Source organism: Bubalus bubalis, chromosome X, assembly GCF_019923935.1.
Source record: "Bubalus bubalis isolate 160015118507 breed Murrah chromosome X, NDDB_SH_1, whole genome shotgun sequence".
In the NCBI taxonomy this organism is placed as follows: domain Eukaryota; kingdom Metazoa; phylum Chordata; class Mammalia; order Artiodactyla; family Bovidae; genus Bubalus; species Bubalus bubalis.
The window spans coordinates 18,864,392-18,886,872 of NC_059181.1; the positions used below are offsets into that span (position 1 = coordinate 18,864,392).

Here is a 22,481-nt window from a genome sequence, read left to right on the forward strand (position 1 = left end):
GCAGGTGCTACAGGCACAAAAAAGATGAAGTTCCTTAATTCAGACTAAGAGGGGCCTAGAGGAAGTGAATGCCAATGGGAAAAGTGGAGAAGGGCACATTTCAGACTGAGGGGAGCAGAGGACCTGTGTGACACCAAGGCAGTCTGACAGACTCTGGTGACAGTCTGCTGCCTCTCCCTGCCTTCTAAAGGTACTAAGCAGACTCAAGCAACAGGTGCTTGCACCTCATTCCTTATACCATGCACATAACAAAAGCACTAAAGAGAACAGTACTCTGGTCATTTCCATCCTGGGGTGTAGGTAAAGGGAAAGAAAGAAAGCATCACTGGGGGATAATAGGGAAAAATGCACAGGATTTCAATATCAGAAGAACCTGTTGCTAGAGGAAACAACCAGAAAGGTATTCCCATGAGACCTTCTACACCAGCTCCCAGGAAAACCACTTGCCGGCCCATATCCCCCCACTATGAAATTGTCTGAGAGCCTAAACATCTCTGGAATTTGTTTTTTTCTGGCCCTCAAAGCACTCAGCACAAACTTAGGAACAATGGTTGATCCTCAAGAAATGCAGGTTGAATCTCATCAGGAACAGGTCCCAAATGATAAAGCCTTGGATGGCCAAGAATAATCACTATCAGGATGGATAATCATAAAACCTCAATCATCAAGACTTCTCTGAGGATGACATTATTTTTCAAAGCACCTAGCCTCACAAAACCTGCTTTAAAAGAGCAAACCCTTGTACTACCTGACACCTAAATTGAATACTTCAATTTTTCCACACCAACCCTAATGTACATGGAAGTTTATTAAATATTTTATCTTTAAAAAAATCTTTTGTTTGGGGCCGCACCAGGTGGCTTGCAGGATCTTAGTTCCCTGACCAGGGATCAAACTCCTCCCCTCTGCAATGGAAGGGAGGAGTCTTAACCTCTGGACTGCCTGGGAAGTCCCTGAAATATTTTAAACCTTCACAGAACATGTCTTTCAGTATTTCCGATGTCAAATGAAGGAATACAGCTTTAAGCTATTTTTTACAATAAAAGTTTTCAACTAGAACTTAATAAGACTAGTACCCTTATTTGCGGTTGTTGTTTAGTCGTGAGGTCGTGTCTGAATCTTTGTGACCCCATGGACTGTAGCCTGCCAGGCTCCTCTGTCCATGGGCTTTCTCTTATTAAGTGCCTTCAAATAAAATAAAATACCACAGATGAATTTCAGGCCCAACCATACAGCTCCACCTTGACTCTACAACATCAAAACTACCTACTTATTTAAACTCTCGACCGAATTAAAAGATGAATTTTAACAACCTTCCTTTCCCAATGTTTTGTTCTATTAGGTTCCCCTCCCCCAACCTGGTTCTAATGGCTGCGTAGGTTTTGGGTTCTTCCCTAGCAGATGCGACCGAGTTTCTCAAGCAAAAAAGACGAAAACAGAAGTATGTGTTTATAGTATTTATATCACAGTCCTGTGATAATTGTTAAATTCTGCCTTTCAAAATATGCATGATGAAAAACGCAAACCGGTAAAGATTTAAGCCATCCCCTCCTTTTCTAAACGATACAAATGAAGGCCCCCCCCCCCAAAAAAAAAACCACTTCTCCCATGAAAATCTTGTTTTAAGTGATTCAAGAACATTTCCCTTGATTTCCTTCCCTTCCTTGGTATACCTTACATAAAATACGCAGATCCTCACGATGTGATAAATCTCCAAATCCTCTACTTAAGATCTGTGCGTTTTTGTGGGAAGCATGCTGTACTGCGGTACAAACATGTCTTAAAAATAGCTCCCATTAACTTAAAAAAAAAAAAAAAGGTGTTGTCAGGAAAAACACGAAATCGGTTTCCACGTTGCTTACACCCCCGCACTACCTGCAACCACTTTACAGAACGTTAAAAGACCCGAGACTAGCTTATCGAAATTCCGTCAAATGTCCTCAAAATCTCTGCCCGCTTCGCTCGTTTGTGGGCAGCCAATACGGGGACCGTGCCTCCTCAGCTCCCAGCAGCTGCAGCCCCGAGGGCCAGGGGCTCATCCGCCGCGCGGCCCCGCCAGACCCCGGGGCAGTGTACCCGCGGCCTCCGCGGGCACGAGCGGGCGGCAGGGGAACCCGGCTAGGGGCTCGCACCTGGCCGCTCCGCCAGTGGGCGACGCGCGGGTTCGGCCCCCCTGGGGACGCCGCAAAGCACCGAGCTGGGCTGCCGCTCGCGCTCGACGCCCGAGACGCAGAGTGGGCGGGCGCGCAGGCCCCGGCGACCCCCGGCACAGGCTCGGCCAACCCCGGTGCTCCCCATGCCGGCTGCTCCAGGAGACTGGGCCAGACACTCGGGGCCCCTAGGGCATCAAGCATGGCCTCTGCCTCCACCCCTCACACCAAGCACACCTGCCACCCGCCCCGAGCCACCCCCCATTGGCACCCACTCACTCAGGTCACCCGAGAGGGAGTGTCCCCCTGTCACCGGCGCCGTGAGGGGCGCGGCCCTGGGACCCCGCGCCTAGACGACTCCCGGCACAGGTGAGAATGTTAGCCCCGCTCCGTGCCCCGCCTCCCACACCCGGCGCGGCCCGCCCCGCCCCCCTCAGGGGCCTGAGGCGCCCACGCGCTCGCCTCAGCCCGAGAGCCCCCTACCTGAAGGCCGGTGGTTGGGCGGTGAGGTCCTCACCGCGCCCGGTTCGGCCATCTTCCCAGGAAGCGGAGGGGCCCTCGTAGCCCCCTCCGTCCCGGCTGTCGCCGCGTAGCCGACACCGTGCTCCATCGGGATGCCGGGGCTGCACAGGCGCACTGCCCCTGCCGCCGCGCTGTGGAACCCGCGCGCGTCCCCCCCAAGACGTGCACGTGTGATGTGCGCACCGGTTCTCAAGCTGCGCATGCGTACCGCGTCCACACGCGAGGTGCAAACGAGTCCTCACGCAGCAGGCGCGTACCTCATGCACTTAGCAATATGCACACCCACTCTCACGCATCACGCCTACACGGCGTGCACATGCAATGTGCACACTAGTTCTCACAGAGCTCCCACACACCGCGTGCACGTTCGAGGCGTACACTGGTCTTCACAGCACGAAAGAACACACTGCATGGACACCGTTCCCCATACAGTGCTTACACACAGTAGGCAGCGAACACATCCCAGTGTAAACACACATCCTCACACAGTGCATACACTCAGTGTCATACACAGGGAATGCAGTTTCTCGCAGCATGCACTCACATCCTCACTCAACTTGCAAACACAGTGCACACACATCTGCCCACCCAGCACGCACACATTCTCACACACCGTGCATTCAGATCCTCACACGGCTCGCATTAAGTTCACACACACTAGGCAACCACATACTTAGAGCTGCAGCTCTGGCAACAGGTCCTAGTAGGGCCTCAGGCAGGTGCCACTTGGGGCCGTGCCATGTGTGCAGACGTCTCCCTGGTCCAAGCACAGGCGCGCAGGGGCGGCAGGAGCTAGGTCCTCCCTCACTGCAGTCAGACATGCATCCACCCAGAGCAGACTCCGGGACGCCAGCTGGGTGAACCTTCAAGCAAGAGCAGGGGTATGTAGTCTGCCTTCCAACTGTGCCCCTGCTCCCTGTCTGACTCCACTTGAGGACTACTCAATGGTTCCTTCCTTACTGGAGCACAAATAATGCACACAGGTACCTGTAACAGTGTCTGCCTGCAATGCAGGAGGACCCAGGTTCGATCCTTGGGAAGATCCTCTGGAGTAGGGAATGGCAACCCACTCCAGTATTCTAGCCTGGAGAATCCCAAGGACAGAGGAGCCTGGCGGGCTACAGTAGTTTGTGGGGTCGCAGAGTTGGACACGACTGAGCGACTAAGAAAAACTATCACTACTAGAGGAATCTCTATAAGGAGAACATCTCTGCTGCAGCGTTCTCTGTTGGATGGTGACCAGCCCCCAGGTTTTAACTTACACCCCTCAGGGAAAAATGCATGATTTAAAAAAGAGGAACAGAGCTGAATGCGGGTTGGGGGGTGGGTGGAATGGGGGGGTATGTGATGATGATGAAAACGTTCTACAATAACATTATGGTGATGGTTGACTCTTAAATGTACAAAAAAAACACTGTACATTTTAAATGGGTGAACTTTATGGTGTGTAAATTATAAACACACACACACACACACACACAAAACCCTGACAAGTTGAAGCCCTCAGTAACTTATAGCTGGGTTCTTAGTGAAAAGCTTAGAAAGAGTCCCTTTGTTGGCACAAAAATGTGATGAACATTTTCCTGACACTCCCAAAGGTGTGCTGGGTGTAGGTGCTGGGTGTAGGGTGCAACTATGGTGAGATAGCCAGGAGTTTAGACACAAATGGGCAGGAAAGTGGGCAAGCTGGGGCTGGTCCCTTGGCTGTAATGAAAAGTGTTCCTAACTCAATAAGATTAAAACAATTAGGGCACTGGAGCTGTTTTTTTTTTTTTCTTCTTACAGTGGAAGGAAGGAGTCTTAACCATTGGACCACCAGGGAATTCCTTGAACATCTTGAAATCTGTTAAACCACCTAGTATGTTAGTCTAATGCAGCAGTTCTGGTTTTGTTTCTTTTTTTTTTTTTGCCTCAGAGACCCTTTACATCAGGGGTTGGCAAACTACAGCCCATGGGCCAAATGTAGCTCACTTTTACTTTTAATAAAGTTTTACTGGAATATAGCCACTGTCATTTGTTTACATCTTATCTCAGGCTGCTTTTGTGAAACACCCACAGAGCTGCTTAGTTGTAACACAGATCATAGAGCCTACAAAACTTAAAAATATTTTGGTCCTTCAGTAAAACCTAATTCCTACTTTACACCTAAAATTAAGAATCCCAAAGAACTTCATTATCTGCTGATGCTGGTACATATTTTCCAAAACTTTTTACCTGAACGTGCCCGTGTTAATATTGCAACACTCAGTTTTCTTTGAAGTAATAAGTTCACTTGGGGGGATATTTGTTAGAAAATTTTTAGATTTGTTCAACAATAAACCTAAATTTTAACATAAATAACATCTCTTTATTGTCCAGCTTAACTGAAAATTGAGTCTCGTATCTGCTTTTGTAGTCAATGTATTACAGTAGGTTGTTAAAACACACGAAGAAAGTCTAGCCTCTACGCCCTTGGAAAAGAGAGAAATAGTTTAATGCTTTCCAGGTAAGTATGTTCTTGATACTACATCCAATCTTGACAAATGGTAACTTCAAGTTAGTTGCAATGTACAATCTGACACTGGATTGAGAGAGTCATTTCCTAGGCAGGTTGATAAGGAGTCTAGGGGTCGCCAAGGAGAGAGGGGTCTGGAATTCTCAAGGAGGAAGAAAGGACAAACTTTTTTTTCTTTCTCCACATTCCTTAGGATTATATAACAATAATGTATCCTGCCTAAGGACAGTCTTTGGATTAAACCTTCTGTTATCTTAAAATGTAAATTATGGGAGTAGACCTGGTCTTTACAAGGATGTATCCAGCACCCCACTCCAGTAGTCCTGCCTAGAAAAATCCCATGGATGGAGGAGCCTGGTAGGCTGCAATCCATGGGGTTGCTGAGGGTGGGACACGACTGAGCGACTTCACTTTCACGCATTGGAGGAAATGGCAACCCACTCCAGTGTTCTTGCCTGGAGAATCCCAGGGATGGGGGAGCCTGGTGGGCTGCCATCTATGGGGTCACACAGAGTCGGACACGACTGAAGTGACTTAGCAGTAGCAGCATCCTGCCAGAGGACAGTGTTATCTTAAAATGTAAATTATGGGAGTAGGTCTGAGGAGGTCTTTACAACCTCCAGACATTCTTTGGATTATATAACTTCATTGCTAACACTAGCAAGCGGGTACTTTTTCTGCCCCCTTCTGATGCCTATGTCAGAAGCTTTCTCTATCTCCTATATACTTTAATAAAACTTTATTACACAAAAGCTCTGAGCGATCAAGCCTCGTCTCTGGCCCCGGATTGAATTCTTCTCCTCCGGGGGCCAAGAATCCCGGTGTCTTCGCGTGATTCAACAACCTCCTTTCAGAATCAGTGATCTTTTCATACTAGCACACTAAAATGCAACAATCATTTAGAAAATACTGCTTGACTCTGCTACAATCTTCCAAATGTCAACACATTTCATTCTATGGTATTAAAGTCACATCCATTACTACCACCACTGACCTCTTCACTGTGAAGCTGTCAAGCTAATGGTGGCAGTTATCAATTTTCCCCAACTCTTTTTCACTTAAAACTCAAATTTTATCACCTGCAAAAAATGCTGTGTTTTCCTTGGAGTGACAGGGTCATTTCTTTCATTATCGAGAAAATGCTGACCACAAACCCAAGTTTCAATAATCAGTTTGTTAGTTGTTCAAGTAAAAATGGTATTCCATGAAAAATGATGGCTGGTTCAGTTTGCAACTCAATAATCACAGTTTTTCCCTGAGACAACTGTGTAGAAGAGATGTGTAGATGTGTAGAAGACTGCCACACAAAGAGTTAGCAGGGTGCTGCTGGGATTCTTCGGTTATATAACCACTCTTGACAGTGTCGTATAGCTGTCTCATACTTCCTTTGGAAGCTTTTTTCTTTAAGAATATAGCATACTTGTAGCTCGCACTTTAAAAGATGCTTGAGATACATTTTAAAGAAACAAATCCCTGTATAGAAGATTTGTTAACAAGATTAATCATTTTACTGCATGTCAGAGACACTGTAAAACTTGCTTTTTAAAAGAAATTGTTACCGAATTTGCAAAAAGCCAACTAATTCTATACCTGACAGTCTGGTGGATCAAATCAGCAATGAGACCTTACTCAGATTTTGTCTTCATTTTTTGATCTTCCATTATCAGGTTGTGAACCAAATAAAGCTTGGATTGCAATATAAAAGACTAGCTTTTTAAAAGTGAGAAAGTTGACCTAAGAATAAATATCTACTTCTCCTATGTCTCTGCACAGTATAAAATAAGGTCCAGTGAATGGGATTCTGGGAATTTGAGATCCTTCTGGACACTGACCTAATGTTAGAAAATGTCTTCAGTAGGGGTTTGCAACAAATTCACTTGCCCAGAAAATCCTGTATCTGGAGTCTGACCAAATGGATTCACTCAAATCAAACACAGAAATTAAAAAAAAAGATAATGTATAGATTTCCCTCATACATCACAATTTTTTTTTAATCAAAATTTTAAGAATGATCATGAATAGTTTAGTTTGAAACATGATAGTTTAAAAACAATCAATTTCATACGATACTGAAAGTTATTTCATATTTTATTTCTAATTGCAATAGTTTGCATCTGATTCCAGACAATGGGAATCATAATTCCAAACAATGGGAAAAGAAACCTCCAAATCAGTACTAATTACCTGTCATGAATCTACAGTAAGACTGATTTAAGACTTAAGAATGAAATATGACCAGAGCTATCAACATTACTAAACTTTCTCTAAAGAAATATAGAGCAAGTTAGTATTTTGCAAAATATCTTTAGGCAATTTAGAAAATTCCATCTGTTAGTCTTATGCTGAATTAAATGAGGGTGGTAGCAATTATTTTAAATACTGTGTTGACATAAATATACAAATATATTCTACACACTTCTTTTATTATAGGAACCAAAGACTGCAAGTGAAAGAAATGATAAATTGAGAATATAAAAGGCATGCATATTGTATCTTATACAGTCCTAGGTATCAAGTGAATAGTAGTGGACACTGCTCTAAGTCCATCACATATGAATACATATTATTAATCCTCCCAATAATGCTGATTCTGCAGGTACTGTTCTCTCTCATCTTACAGGGGGAGGGCCCTGAAGCTCAGACAAGCTGGACAAAGTGTGCGTGGTCACGGGCAGGTAAAGGGCAGAGTAGGCGCTGGGGCACAGGCTGCCTGACCCGAGTCCACGCTCTTCACTTATCACAAGGCCTCCTAAGCACAAGGCGGCTGTGGAGGAAGAGAAGATACAGTCCAACACACTCTCCAAATTCCTAAGAGTGTTTTATCACACTTACTAGTAAGACGTAATTCAGATTTTCTTTTCTAAATTTTCTTTCTGAAAAATGCAAGAATGCTACTTTAAGGCAAATAAATACAAAGTGGTATGCAAAAGTTCATAGGAGTCCAAACTGTATAAACAAAACTTCCCCTTAGTAATAAGCAGGATAGAGATCTAAACATCTCATACCAGAACAAATCTTTTTAATCTTTATGATTGTCAGGGAACATAAAGAACTTACTTTTTATTTCACTGTCAAGCCACACAACACTGGATGTTGTTAAATCTGTATGCAATCAAGTATAAATCTAGCTAGGTATTTTATTTGAAACATGCTTTTATCTATTTGATTACTCACTTGCTCTGAAGTCAGTATTGACAGCAGTTTGCATTTATTAAAGTTGTTATGCAACATCCTATATATTTACACAAGAGATGAGATTAAGTTAAACTAAGTCACTATGAGTTTTGTAAGCAACAACTATGTTTATGGGCTTCCCTGGTGGCTCAGAGGTTAAAGCGTCTGCCTCCAATGCGGGAAACCCGAGTTCGATCCCTGGGTTGGGAAGATCCCCTGGAGAAGAAAATGGCAACCCACTCCAGTATTCTTGCCTGAAGAATCCCATGGATGGAGGAGCTTGGTAGGCTACAGTCCACTGGGTTGCAAAGAGTCGGACACGACTGAGTGACTTCACTTTCATGTTTATAGCCACAATTCCATGGATGTGGTGAGTAAACCAATGGCCACTTCCTTAATAAAATACAAGAATTTTCATCATGCATAGTTTACAGGCTCCTTAAGAGGTGGTCTCTTTGAGAAGCTGGATGTTCAAGATTCAACAGTCAAACAATTAATTCTTGGCAAGTCTCTTTTTTTACACAAACATTTGGTTTGGTTATTTAACTACCTTAGTAATACAACTTATTTATACTCTAACTGGAATAAACATTGTATAAAAACACAAGCCTGTCAAACTCAATAGTGGTAACTATTACACCCTCTTTGCAGCAAGAATCATTATTCTTAGATTTCAAACACTTTATTTTCTTTCAGGGCACACCTTATAGCACTGTATTATAGGAATCAAACAGCGTAACAAAATTTTTTTTTTTCTTAACGACCACTTCCATTCCAAATTCATGTGAAATATAATCAAATTAATTTTTACATTAAAGACAAGCAAGTAAAATAGTTCCTCCAAGTAGTGTTGCATATGAACTACAAGTTTAACCCCAACTATTTTAATCATCGTGATTTGAGATCTTCTAGAGTGCAACAGCACCAGATGGGACTGTTACTACCTCAACAAGAAAAAAGTCACTTGCAAACACAAGAATTAGTGTCATATTTGTAATTTGAAAAGAATCTTTAGACAAACCATTTGTTAAGGGAAGCAGAAAAACCAATGTTGGAGTTGTACCACCCCTACCATGAACTGTAGCACAGATGCAGGGTCAAAACATTCTTGGTAAAATAATGTGGAGGAAAGATCTACATAGGGCACACATTTAGCAAAGCACTTTTATGTACAGAAGCCTAAGTATCTTAGGAGGTTTAGATTACTCCTTACGTCATTACTTTGTGATGACGACGATCACAAAGTCAAATTTTTCAAAGCTGTTTCCTTAAAAGTGTTAAAAGCTACAAGGACTTCTTTTATATGATTTCTACGTAGGTCTAGGTCCTGCCCTTAATTTCATCTTACTTGAAGTGATAATAGAAAACTAAGTAACACAGGGTAAATCTAAATTGCCAATAAAATACAAGCAAAAACACCTGTACACATAATACATCCTAAACACAAAATAAGGGTTTAATATTCTCTACAGCACAATACTGACTTTTATGTTTCTCCCTTGTATGCAGCTCTTCCACTCAGAAACTGTAGACCATCTTTTCATTTCATTGTTATGCCTTCCTCTTTTCCCAGCTTAGAGATACTTTCCAAAAGGCTTAATTTGTACAAGAAGTTATGAAATTAATTTTCATTTACACATAAGTTTATAAAGCGCTCAAAATCCCAGTTTACACACATATGACTTCTGAAAATAAAACTTTTTGAACATAATCTTTTTGTTTTGCAAAAATATTCTACATAGCATGTGATCAGTCTTTTGTTGTTTGGGAAATCATCCATGAACAGTAAGTTAGAAAAAAAAAGTTGATAACTATATCAATGTCTTCAATGTTAAGATAACTGGGTGCCACCTAGTGTTTGATTTCTGCAACTACTAACTCTACAAATTCAAAATTGCTATTAAAACCCAGGTTCTAAAAACTGCACTTTGGAATTGCCTTTTTCGTTGACAGGCTTACAGTGGCAAAATAAGATCATGAAAAAAAAGGATATGATATCAAAGTTAGTATAAAAATAACTAAATGCTACTTAAATATGAAAAACAGAACAATAATTTTTTACTTCATATGAAGATTTCTGCTTCCCTTAAATTGTACCAAAATCTTAAGGGAACTAGGTAACTGGAATATATAAAAATTCATTGTACAGTCAACAGGTAAGTCAAAACTAGGGCTTAATTATAATTTATAATGAGTGTATGGCAAGTGGTTTATTCAAAACATCCATTTACTTATTATTGGAAGTGGTCAAAGTAGGAAAGGCAGTAATCCATTTTCTTCCTTTTTTGAAAAAGCAGACGTCTTTTATCCAAGCTCCATTATACCAAAAGAACAAAGTGGCCTAACATTTCACTTAAGAGAATTCAGCATTACCAGTTTTTAAAGAAATACCTTAGAAACAAAATCACTCTGCTTTAGCAAATTTTGCTGCTAATGAAACTTTTATTTTAATGAGTCACAGTTAACATCCAAACTGTTGAACAATCTTCAGAGAAAACTGGAATGTGCGAGGCTGAGTTCACTTTAGATCTGGAAGAAAAAAAATCAGATCAACCAAAAGAATTTTTATACTCCAACAGTCTACCTCATGTAAGGGGCACATGCACCCTCTTTATCTTTAGACTATCTGGGAAACAAATTCAGTTTGAAGAGGAAATTCTGTACACTAGGATTTTCTCAATTCTGGTCTGCTGCCAGTGAATCTTTACAAATTCCTTCAGAATGCTATATGTTATGCAGAATATTATCTATAAAGATTAGTGTCTCTGTCCTTTCATGATATTGACTAGAAATTTATCTCAGGGGTGGGAGCAGACACAAGGAGTGTTACTTCCTCAAGAAAGGGCCAAGTGTGATACCAAATTCTCCTACCAGTCAACCTGGTTATAGAGGTGAAGGCAAGAACACACAGAAACCATTTGGAGAAACACCTTGGGGAAGAATTAGTGTTCTCAGGTGATAAAGCAACACTTACAAAACGTACAAGCCAACTCAAATTACTTTAATAACTACTGTCTTTATTATCCCAGTTCTGAGGAAGCACTGGCACAAATTTAAAAGTATTTTTCTTAGAAAAGCTTTACCCTATCTAGATCCTCACCCTATCACCTCTGCGTATGTGACTTCAGACTCAGGCATGTTCTCTGACTAGGTTCTTAAGTTCCTAAAAAAGGTCTTCTACCCCATCTGTCAGAATCTTGGGATCACTCCTTGATCTATAACACAACAGCTCCATATCAGGTTACTGTCACAGAATATCATCGATAAATCTACTGTCCAAGTATCATTAACAGTTTAGTCACAGGAATCCTCTGGCTCAGGGGTCTTCAAACGGAGCTAACATTAAAAATAGAATGATGGATTTATTTCTTAACCCTTATTAATTTTCTATTTAAGGGTATGCTTTAAAATACAGTACTGTAGGTTTTATGCTCAAATTTTCTTTAAGTCATGGTGTATTCTAAATGGTTTGGAGATACATCAAAATATGTAAGATGGACTGACAGATGAATAAAAGTATAGATAAAAACGTGATACACCAAGTTTAGAAATATGTTAATTATAAAATCTTGGTGGTAGGTACCACTTAACTCAGTCTTCCTCAAGACCAGTTTTTGCTTTTTTGCAGGGCAGCTATGCCACAAAGTTTGTGGGATCTTAGTTCCCTGACCAGGGCAGTGAAAGCACAGAGTCCTAACCACTGGCAATCCAGGGAGTCCCTTTAACAGGGCTTTTAATGTTATGTTGTAATTCCAATGCTTCATACCAAACTGGTTCAAACAAGATTATTCTTCTAATATACTCGTTTCAATTAAGAGAAGGCATGTTTGTACAATACAGGAAATATAGCCATTTATATTAATAACAACTATAAACATACTATGCTATGCTATGCTAAGTCACTTCAGTTGTGTCTGACTCTGTGTGACCCCATAGGGCAGCCACCAGGCTCCCCCATCCCTGGGATTCTCCAGGCAAGAACACTGGAGTGGGTTGCCATTTCCTTCTCCAATGCATGAAAGTGAAAAGTGAAAGTGAAGTCGCTCAGTCGTGTCCGACTCTTAGCGACCCCATGGACTGCAGCCTACCAGGCTCCTCCATCCATGGGATTTTCCAGGCAAGAGTACTGGAGTGGGGTGCCATTGCCTTCTCCGATAAACACACTATAACCTTTCAAAATTGTGAATCCATATATTGTACATTTGTTAACTTACATAATATTCTACATCAACTATATCTCAATTAATAAAAGAAAAGGCCTGTTTCTTGGATAAAATCTTATTTCTCACAATTTCTTAACAGCTAAATTTCTTAACAGCTCTCTCTCTAGATACTCTAGCAAATACTGATCTTTTCAGGAAGAAATATTGAAAAAGATCATAAAATTCTCATAAGCACAAACAATTTGACTAGCACAAACGAAAGTTAAGAAACACAAGGTGCATCAACTTACATCATCAATGTCTTCATCATCATCTCCGATGTCATCAAACTGGATTTCATCATCATCTCCAGGACCAAATGTATCAGTTTCATTGATTTTAGCTTAAGAAACAATAACAAATATAGTCATATAATATAGCCAAGATGTTAACAAAAATGAATTAAAGTGCCCACTGAAAGCAGTAGTTGGGTATCAAATGCTGAACTACACAAGTCAAACTTTTAATTTAATCTGTTTCATTATCAAAAATATCCTTGTAACGTCTACCTAACAACCCTAGTATATAGAACACTATTTTACACAACAACATCTCTAAGTCAAGATAGAGATAGCTTTCTTTTGTTCACAAAGGTATTTTTAGTGAGGCTGGCTCCAATTAAACAAACTCTAAACTATTACAACTTCCAGCTACACTTCAAAAAAGGTAGCACATGTTAACGACCCAGAAATTATCAAACACATCAATCAGAAAAATTTGGTTATATCATGCTTATCCCTTAATTAACAGAAATGAACCAAGAACTGCTAGTCCTATTCCCAGATATATTAGTATTTCCTAGACTGCAAATGTGAAGTAAATAATTACAGCAGGATTTTCACACCCAAGTAAAATAATGGTTTTCTTGGTAATATGCAACAACCAAAATATAGTCCAGGGCTCATAAACGATAAATCCTCACCAAAAATATAGTTATTAGAAACAGAATATCAATTACTTTCTTCTTAAGGTGTCTAGTAATATGAAGTGAAGGTAGGCATACTTGGACTGAATCACATAAAGACAAAACTAAATATGCAAAATCCAAAAAATTCTATCAAAATTCCTTCATCTAAATCAAGGATTAACAGCATATTAATAGGTTAATAACTCAGACATTACCATGTTCTGGAAGCTCGCCATATGCCTTCAGACTTCTAGCCTCATCTGCATTGTATTTTAAGATTACATCAGCTTTATTATCCTTAAAAAGAGACACATAATGTTTAAAAATAATTATGCCAAAATACTATCCATTAATTTCATAAATTAGTTTCAAACTGGATAAAAAATTAAATTTCACTGTTGTGCTATTAAACTCTTCTTTTCTTAAATTTTAAAGTTTTCTCCTACCCTCTGAAAAACATTCTTGGGTTTAAGTCAGTCTGAAGAATCTTGCATATGTAAGCAAATAATGTTCAACAAGCTTAGGGAAGACATTTATATAGATTTCACTTCAAAAGAAGCAGAACTGTGCAGACCCAATTTTTTAATTATTTAGTTACCCTGTGATTAGAAGTCTTTTGAAAAATAAAAATTCACTGGGACCATAATTTATAGGTGATTAAACACTAATTCAAAAATTGAGACTGGGATAATGACCTAAGGGAATTATTATACTTTTCCATAATCAGTGGTTCTTAGGGTACAAATCCATCAGAATCTCTTCTGGAGCTTTTATGTCTATGCTTAGTCGTTTCTGACTCTTTGTGATCCCATGGACTGTAGCCCACCAGGCTCCCCTGTCCATGGAATTCTCTAGACAAGAATACTGGAGTCGGTTGCCATTTCCTCCTCCAGGTCATCTTCCCAATCCAGGGATCTAACCCATGTCTTGGCAAGCAGATTCTTTACCAGTAACGCTACCTGGGTGGAGCTTTTATATCTCCTGATAAATTAGGAGTTGTGGAATGAAGCCCATGAGAGTGTATTTGTAAAATACATGGCTATTTCTGATGCAAGTGTCCCACTGAAAATGAATGCTTCACAACATTCACACTTTCCCATCTGAAAAGAATCTGACTTAATTAAGGAAGAAAAACAGGTTGAAGCTGATTGTCACAAGTTCAAAAAAATTTTTGGACCTGAAAGAAGGTCCAAAGAAAGGCAGGAAAGTGATCACAGCGACCCAAGAATGGTATGATTCAGGACCAGCACTTCTCAAAAAGCATTATGTACAGAAGCCCAAGGGGATTCTGGTTAAAACACACATTCTGATTGAGGCGGCCTGGGGTGGGGTCCAAGATTCTGCATTTCTAACAAGTAACTGAAAGCTAGTGATACTACTGGCCCCTGTACCACCCTCTCAGTGGCAGGGGCATAAAAGAAGGATCATGGGAAATTAAGAATCAGAACATTTATTGTGGCTGTCATTTTAGAGTATCAATATGAATGCTACTCAGGTGGCACTAGCGATAAAGGACCCACCTGCCAATGCAGGAGATTTAAGACACTCGGGTTTGATCCCTGGAGGAGGGCATGGCAACCCACTCCAGTATTCCTGCCTGGAGAAGCTCATGGACAAAGGATCCTGGTGGGTTACAGTCCCTGGGGTCACAGTCAGGCACAACTGAAGCAACTCAGCACGCTAGCACGCATGCATGAATGTTACATCTTTCAGAACCTTGACTTCCGTATCTGTCAAACAGGGAATTAATTCTACTTCTGAGGTTCTCTTTAAAATCAAAAGAAGAAAATTAAAATAATTAAAATAATGAGTTTAGAGCACTCTATCTCAATGTCAGCACTGTTTATGTTTTCAGCCATATAATTCTTTGCTGTAGGGACAAATCTGTGTGTTTTAGGATGTTCAGCATCACCCCTGGTTTCTATCAATTAGATGCCAACAGCACTGCCCTTTACCCGCATGTGTACAAACCAGTCATGTCTCCAGACACTGCCAAATGTCTCCTGGAGGAAAGTCACCCACAGTGGAGAACCATTGATTTAAAGTAGTAATTTTAATTCTTTATTCTGGAACATACATTTAAAAAATCAGAGTATGATCAGAGTTATAAAAATAGAAACACTATCACTCAAAATGTAAATATATACATGGTGATGAGTTCCAATAGGTGGAAACCAAATAGATTTCACAGACTCACAATGGGTAGAGTCTCCAGGTAGAGATCACTGAAGGGCAACTACCATTTTCTTCCCTAAGTTCCCATCTAAATTTAGAGCACAAGAGTTGGATATGACTGAGTGACTGAACACACACACTTTTATCATGATTTGTCTTGTAATTACTTGTGTGCCTCTTATTCTCTCCACTGTCAGGCCATAAGCATTTTGTAGATGGCAGCCTGACTCACTCAGTTGTATCCCCTAGAGTAATGGTTTTCGTATTTTTATTTCAATATGTATAAATTTAAAAAATTGGGGCAGGCAGGCAATCCAACATAAAATTACATTTTTATCCTGCCAACTAAGAACACTAACAAAACTACAGTATAGTATCCTTCATTCCAAAAAGGGAACTTCTAAATATCCAAAAGAGAAAAAGGAGCATTTAGCTTCATGAAAAATTCACACTGTGATTCTTCTATAGTGAAAATGCAGACTCCATAGACTGGCACTGGGGAACCATGATCCCTGGGGTACCCAGCACAATGCCTATGACAGAACTGGCCCTTAAGAAATGTTTATTGACACAATACCGAGCAGCCTACTTGCCTGGAAACTAGTCAAATTTGGTTATGACTTATGTTCTAAACATCAGTTGCTCACCAAATTCAAGCAAGTAAACAATGAAAAATTTAATAATATTTTTACCTGGTAGTCCCGTAGACCAACCAATATAATGTCTGAGGTATTTATCCAGACCTATAAAAGCCAGAGCAGGTTACATTTAAAATAAAAATATTCAACCAAGAGCAATGTTGAGTCAGTCTTCCCACAACACATACATACTATTCACTCAACTATGGGTAGAGTATCTACATTTAGGGGAAAAAACTACAATAAGCAGCTGAGCCATTTTAAAGTTTCTATCATTTGGGATATTAGAAAAATAACAATCTTATTTAACTACTTGACAGTTTAATAATTCCAGAGGACCAACGATTAGTTTAGCAATTAAGGGATTTCTAATACTGAACCACTCCAAGTGGTTAGTTACCCATTACATACGAGAATAGTAAAATTAGAAATGTGGTTTTACCTTCCCCCCATGTACTCAAATACACACAGGAAACAAAATCCCTTTAGTTTGGTAACAGAAGCATTAATGACCCAATTATTTTTTTAATCATAAAGTCAAGATTAGAGGGACTTCTAACCAACCTCATGAATAAATAAATCTGCCTGATCAGCTACACTGATGGGAAATTAATCATTTCTTTCCAAGGCTGTCCATTCATGATTTCAATTAAGGAAATTTAACATTAATACAACACTTATTTACCATTAGTTCATATTCAAATTTCTTAACACTCCTTACAACTATTTTCCCCAACCCCAAGTCAGAACCCAAATAAGGACCACTTATTGCACATAACCAATGGGTCTCTTTAATCTTCTTTACATTGAAATAGACCTTCCAGCATTTTTTTTTTCTTTCATGACAGTAACATTGCATGTATTGGATTGGCCAAAAAGCTGGTTCGTGTTTTTCCTTAAGTTGTTACGGCCAACCCAATATTCACAGTCAGATGATTTTTTTACACAACGTGCCCCTCAATTTGGGCTTGTTAATTATTTTCTCACGATTAGATTCAGGTTAACCACCTTGGGCAGGAATACAACATAAATGATGCTAAAAAAAGGTCCCTGGCCCATAAAAACCTTACTGCCATTTCTCCCCCTTTAACCATAATTTTATATTAAAGTAAAACAAGTCTCCACAGCTACCTTCTTTCTCAGTTTCCCTCTGATGTGGCACAATCTCTTAACACCATCGAAACACATCGCTTCCAATCTTCCATTTCCCAACATTTTGATTACTTGGGCATACTCTGGATGAGGGAAAAGAAAAGGGTATAGGACATTGCTCAATTTCTGATAAAGGTAACTTAAAGTCCACATAAGTTCATTAGAACACATAGGTGTGTTGGTTAGGAGTAAGTATTTGCAGTAAAGTTAAGTACAAGGGCGTGATAAACACCTAGTATACAGCAGAGCCAGAATCAAAGCTGTGGAATGCCATGTCCAAGACAAGCTGTCTCTATTAGAAATATTTTAATTACCTACTTACTCACTGTGAGTTAAGTAGACTGACCATGGTCTTCATCACTGTATGCTCTACTTCTGGAGATCAAAGTGGCTTGTCCCAAAATATACACTAAAATGTTCCTCATCAATCGCTCACTTTGGATCCTCACCCAGTTATGGATCTCCTTTCCCTCAGAGGAAGGTTAGCCTTTAGAGACTGGTCACAACACAATTTTTGGTACACTAGCAAATAAAAGCAGCTTGAACGTTATTCATGTCTTTGTGATTATTTTGGTTTTTGTAAAGCTGGAAAGATGTTCCCAGGCAAATGCCAAACTTTTAAATCAAAATCTTTCCAAAACGGTACTGAGGAAGCCACCCTGTTTTGCTGCCATTTGAAAAACTGAGATTATACCCTGGCTTGCACAAGGCTCATCTCTCGTGGCCCAGAAGATTGGAGATGGGGGATGGGGTCACTCCAGAACTTTTCGCTTACTCAAGTTGTGTTTAAGAAGAGGCTATCCACCAGTGTGTAAATATAATGAAACCTAACTTTCAAAGGTTCACCTGTGGGATTGCAAAGTGGCAGTGTTACTCAGACTGCAGTGAATCTAGCACCCATTTACCACCTCAATATTGCTGGTCAATTAAAAGGCAGCCTCTCTTCCAAAGAGGGAGTTTGGGGAAACATGAAAAAGAACTAATGGTAGTCAAAATAAAGTCAATTGCTAAAGGAGGTAAAAATGACCAAGGGTAAGAAATAAAAAGGTCTTTCAGCCAGATACTGTGTTTCATTTTCAGTGGCTTATACATATTCATGGTATGAACAAATTCATCAAGTTCTATAAAAGGGACAATTAGAAAAAGTTATTTGTTAAAAACTGCTGGAAATTACTGAGATAAATAGAAAAATTTAAATATGATTATATACTGGACAGATAATATATTCACGTTAAAATACCTGAGAGTGAGTTGGTGATGGACAGGGAAGCCTGGCATGCTGCAGTCCATGGGGTCGCACAAAGTCGGACACAACTGAGTGACTGGACTGAACTGATAACCTTAGTTATCTGAGAGAATAGACTTGTTCTTAGGAGACACATGATGAAGCATTCATAGTAAGGGAAAAGTACCATAGTACCATGATGTCTGCAATGAACTTCCAAATGGTTCAAGACGGATGGAGACACACACAAACACACACGTGCACATGTGAAGTGTTTAAGGGAATTCATGGTACTTAAACTCCAACTTTTCTGAAAGTTTGAAATTACTCAAAATAAAAACATGGGAAACTAGTGTTATTACTTAAAAGTCTTAATTGGTTTGAAAAGGTCAAGTCAATGGTTCAGTTTCATTTCACTGTATTTTAGAAATTATTGATAAATGCCAATACAACTGGAGAAGTAAGGGAAAGGCTTTGGATTCATTTAATAACCATGGTCTATTGAACACACTATTATGTAGCACCATTCACTATCAAAAAAAAGCCAACCAAGTCATGGAATTGTCAACAATATAGCTTTTGAAGTTTAGTTCCCTCTGAACTGTTCAATTCATTCTTAGTTCTGAGGGTGTTCACATAAAACAGTGAAACATACGTATTTACAGAAATGCCATCAACCCTCAACAAAGGCTGAGTATACACGAAATAACTACAAAGAAATGCTCTGGAGAAGTGTGGGGAATGAGAAAGCGAGAAGAGCAAGAAGGGACACTGCATTTTTTGCTCCAGATTATGAACAGTATCTTTTATGTTTAGAAATTGAATATCTTTATTTACAAAAGAGAACTATTACTGAAAGAAACCTAACTTATTAAATGCTTACCTTGCCCATCTTCTTTGAACACCAGCTCTCTCTTTTCAGATTCATTCTCATTCTTGCCTCTGCGTCTGTTTTTACCTCCTTTACCTAATAGTTTTTAAAGAAAAAAACATTATCTGAAAAACAGTAGAAAAAGAAACTAAGGCTTATAAAACATTCATGACTAATTTTATAAAATAAGGTCTCTCTGTACCTGCTCTCCCAAATGAAAGATCTGTGTGCAGAAAGATAAATGGGCCAGAGGTGGGCCCGGCAGAGTTCTCACTACTGTAATGGAACACACTGATTTTTGCAGTAGTAGAGGGAGAGAAACAGTTGTGGCAACTCTGAGAGTTTACATTGGATCTGTAGAATACATCAAACCAGTAAAAAAGCAGGGTCCTAACTGCCTGAACTTGAAAACAACCAAGATGTCCTTCAGTAGGTAAACGGATAAACTGATATTTCCATATAATGAGTACTATTTATTAATAAAAAGAAGTAAGCTATCAAGCCCCCTTTACACGGAAAGGTAAGAGTCTCAATAACACCCAGCAACTGCCCATACAGAATCCCACGCGGGAGGCGGGAGTACTGATGGCCACTTAAAGCAGCCATCACCCTGTGAAAGTTAACAACTGCCGGTAAGGCCACAGGCGCCCATGCGGGAAGCCCAGGCCGCACGGAGGTCTACCCACAGGTCCCTATAGCGCCGGGGTCTGTCTGGCGCGAATTACGAGCAGAAGCACACGTTTTCCCACAGGAGGCCCCTCAAAAAATGGCGTCGGCTCCACCCCAATGTGACCAAACTGGAAGCCTGAAGTAACTTCCCAGCTCCTCCCCCAAGACCAGAATCGCGTCCGGATAGTCTAGCTGTGTGAAGGCAGGCCGGAGAGGAAAGTTATTGCAGCCTAGGCCATGCGTAGGCCGCGGACAGAGCAAGGGAGACCGGGCAGAGGAGAGTCGTGGTCCTGAGGTACAAGCGGCATTACCTTTATTCTTAGGCATGGCGGTGACGACGCACTTGAGGCGTCCCCGACTTCTCTCCGAGTGGTGGCGGCGACTCCTCCGAAGGGAGACGCGTGAGATAGGGTGACACGAACTGGCTGCGAGAGACCAGGTCGCGTCTGCGGGAGTCTGGCGACGGACGTCTTCCGAGATCCGCCTTCACCGACGCTCGGCCGCAGCAAATGGCGTCCCGCCTGCTTGCGTCCCTTATCTCCACCTCCCAACGTCAGCAGGCCACGCCCCCTTCTACCTACGGCGCATGCGTGGCTGGCTGACTCCTATTGTTAGATAGGCAGACGCGCTTTCAGACCGTTAACGGCCGTTGGTGGAGCCCCGCGGGGGGCCGGGGGCGGGGCACGTGTGCCCGAGAGCAGGGGCGGGGCCATGAGCCCGGGGGCGGGGCACGTGAGCCCGAGAGCGCGGCACGTGTGCCCGAGAGCAGGGGCGGGGCCATGAGCCCGGGGGCGGGGCACGTGAGCCCGAGAGCGGGGCACGTGTGCCCGAGAGCAGGGGCGGGGCCATGAGCCCGGGGGCGGGGCACATGTGCCCGAGAGCAGGGGCGGGGCCATGAGCCCGAGAGCGGGGCAAATGAGCCCGAGAGCAGGGCACGAGTGCCCGAGAGCAGGGGCGGGGCCATGAGCCCGAGAGCGGGGCAAATGAGCCCGAGAGCAGGGCACGTGTGCCCGAGAGCAGGGGCGGGGCCAAGAGCCCGAGAGCGGGGCACGTGAGCACGAGAGCAGGGCGCGTGAGCCCGAGAGCGGGGCACGTGTGCCCGAAAGCAGGGGCGGGGCCATGAGCCCGGGGGCGGGGCACGTGAGCCCGAGAGCAGGGGCGGGGCCATGAGCCCGGGGGCGGGGCCGCGAGCCCGCGAGTAGGGGTGGGGCCGTGAGCCTGGGGGCGGGGCTGTGAGCCTCGGAGCAGAGGGAGTCTTGGAGGCAGTGGGCGGGGCCCAGGCGCAGCGGTACAGGCGTACTCAGGTAGCGCCCCCTGCTGCCTGGCGCCAGACTTCTACTCAGTTCAGTTCAGTCAGTCAGTCGTGCCCGACTCTGCGACCCCATGGACTGCAGCGCGCCAGGCCTCCCTGTCCATCACCAACTCCCGGACTTCTACTGCTTTGTGGCAAACTGACGTCTTCAGGTTTGAGCTGCGGGTTCATTAATCTCACAGTTCAGTTTATTACTTGTCCCAAAGAGTAATATTTACGTGACACTTGTTATTACTTTATAAGTGTTCCCTACCTCACTGTAAACCTAATTTGGCGGAGACCAAATCAGTTGCTTACTATTACCAGCATTTAGCAGAATGTCTGGCACACAGTAGGTGCTCAGTACACACAGGAAGGGAGGGAAGAAGACAAACTCAGCATTAGGGGCTTAATTGTATCCTCCCAAAATCTGGAAAAGACTGATGCTGGGAGGGATTGGGGGCAGGAGAAGGGGACGACAGAGGATGAGATGCCTCACCGACTCGATGGACATGAGTTCGGGTGAACTCCGGGAGTTGGTGATGGACAGGGAGGCTGCCTGGCGTGCTGCAATTCATGGGGTCGCCAAGAGTTGTACACGACTGAGCAACTGAACTGAACTGAAAATTTGCATATTTAACTCATAACCCCCAATACCTCAGGATGAGACAGGGTCTTTAAAGATGTAATTAAATTGAAATGAAATCATTAAGGTAGGCCCTGATCCAATATGACTAGGTGTCTTTATAAACAGAGATTAGGACACAGCACAGAAAGGAACACTGCATGAGCAGGAAGGTAGCTATCTACAAGCCCAGGGGGGAGACCTCAAAGGAAACCAATACTGCTAACACCCTGGTCTCAGATTGGTAGCCTCCAGAATGGTAAGAAAATAAATTTGTTTTTAAGCCACCCAGTCTGTGGTACTTTATTGGTAGCTTCAGCAAACTAATACAGCTGACTATGCAGGAGGAAGAGCTCCACTTTTAAGTAAGCTTATTTTAAATCACT

At 42.0% G+C, this 22,481-nt stretch overlaps 2 protein-coding genes across 14 annotated transcripts in view; both read right to left on the minus strand.

Moving 5' to 3' along the window:
* Positions 1-3,189, minus strand: part of MAP7D2 (MAP7 domain containing 2) — a 100,679-nt gene extending 97,490 nt beyond the window's left edge. For 3 of the 13 annotated variants that reach the window (XM_025276142.2, XM_044936946.1, XM_044936948.1), the window contains exon 1: positions 2,634-3,174. In XM_025276142.2, coding sequence (XP_025131927.2) covers positions 2,634-2,874 — 241 coding nt within the window. In that variant the 5' untranslated portion in view covers positions 2,875-3,174. Of the gene's footprint in view, positions 1-1,673; positions 1,717-2,429; positions 2,548-2,633 lie in introns of those variants that run through there. The other 10 variants (XM_044936947.1, XM_025276140.2, XM_044936945.1 and 7 more) reach the window with 9 other exon arrangements.
* Positions 3,190-10,762: 7,573 nt separating this feature from the next.
* On the minus strand, positions 10,763-20,707 carry EIF1AX (eukaryotic translation initiation factor 1A X-linked). Its single transcript, XM_006045393.3, has 7 exons — positions 20,491-20,707; positions 19,523-19,606; positions 17,394-17,497; positions 16,317-16,367; positions 13,665-13,746; positions 12,794-12,885; positions 10,763-10,869 (listed from the first exon to the last, which is right to left on the minus strand). The coding sequence occupies exons 1-7, from the start codon at positions 20,504-20,506 to the stop codon at positions 10,864-10,866; spliced, it is 435 nt and encodes a 144-aa protein (XP_006045455.1). The 5' UTR covers positions 20,507-20,707; the 3' UTR covers positions 10,763-10,863.
* Positions 20,708-22,481: the final 1,774 nt, after the last annotated feature.

Bases quoted from the DNA above. Each gene is read 5' to 3' on its own strand.
- EIF1AX (XM_006045393.3), bottom strand. The intron at 16,368-17,393 runs GTAGCTGTGGAG...TGGCTTTTATAG, and splicing joins GAGGGAAACTGAGAAAGAAG to GTCTGGATAAATACCTCAGA. The intron at 12,886-13,664 runs GTAATGTCTGAG...TTGTTTCTTAAG, and splicing joins TGGCGAGCTTCCAGAACATG to CTAAAATCAATGAAACTGAT.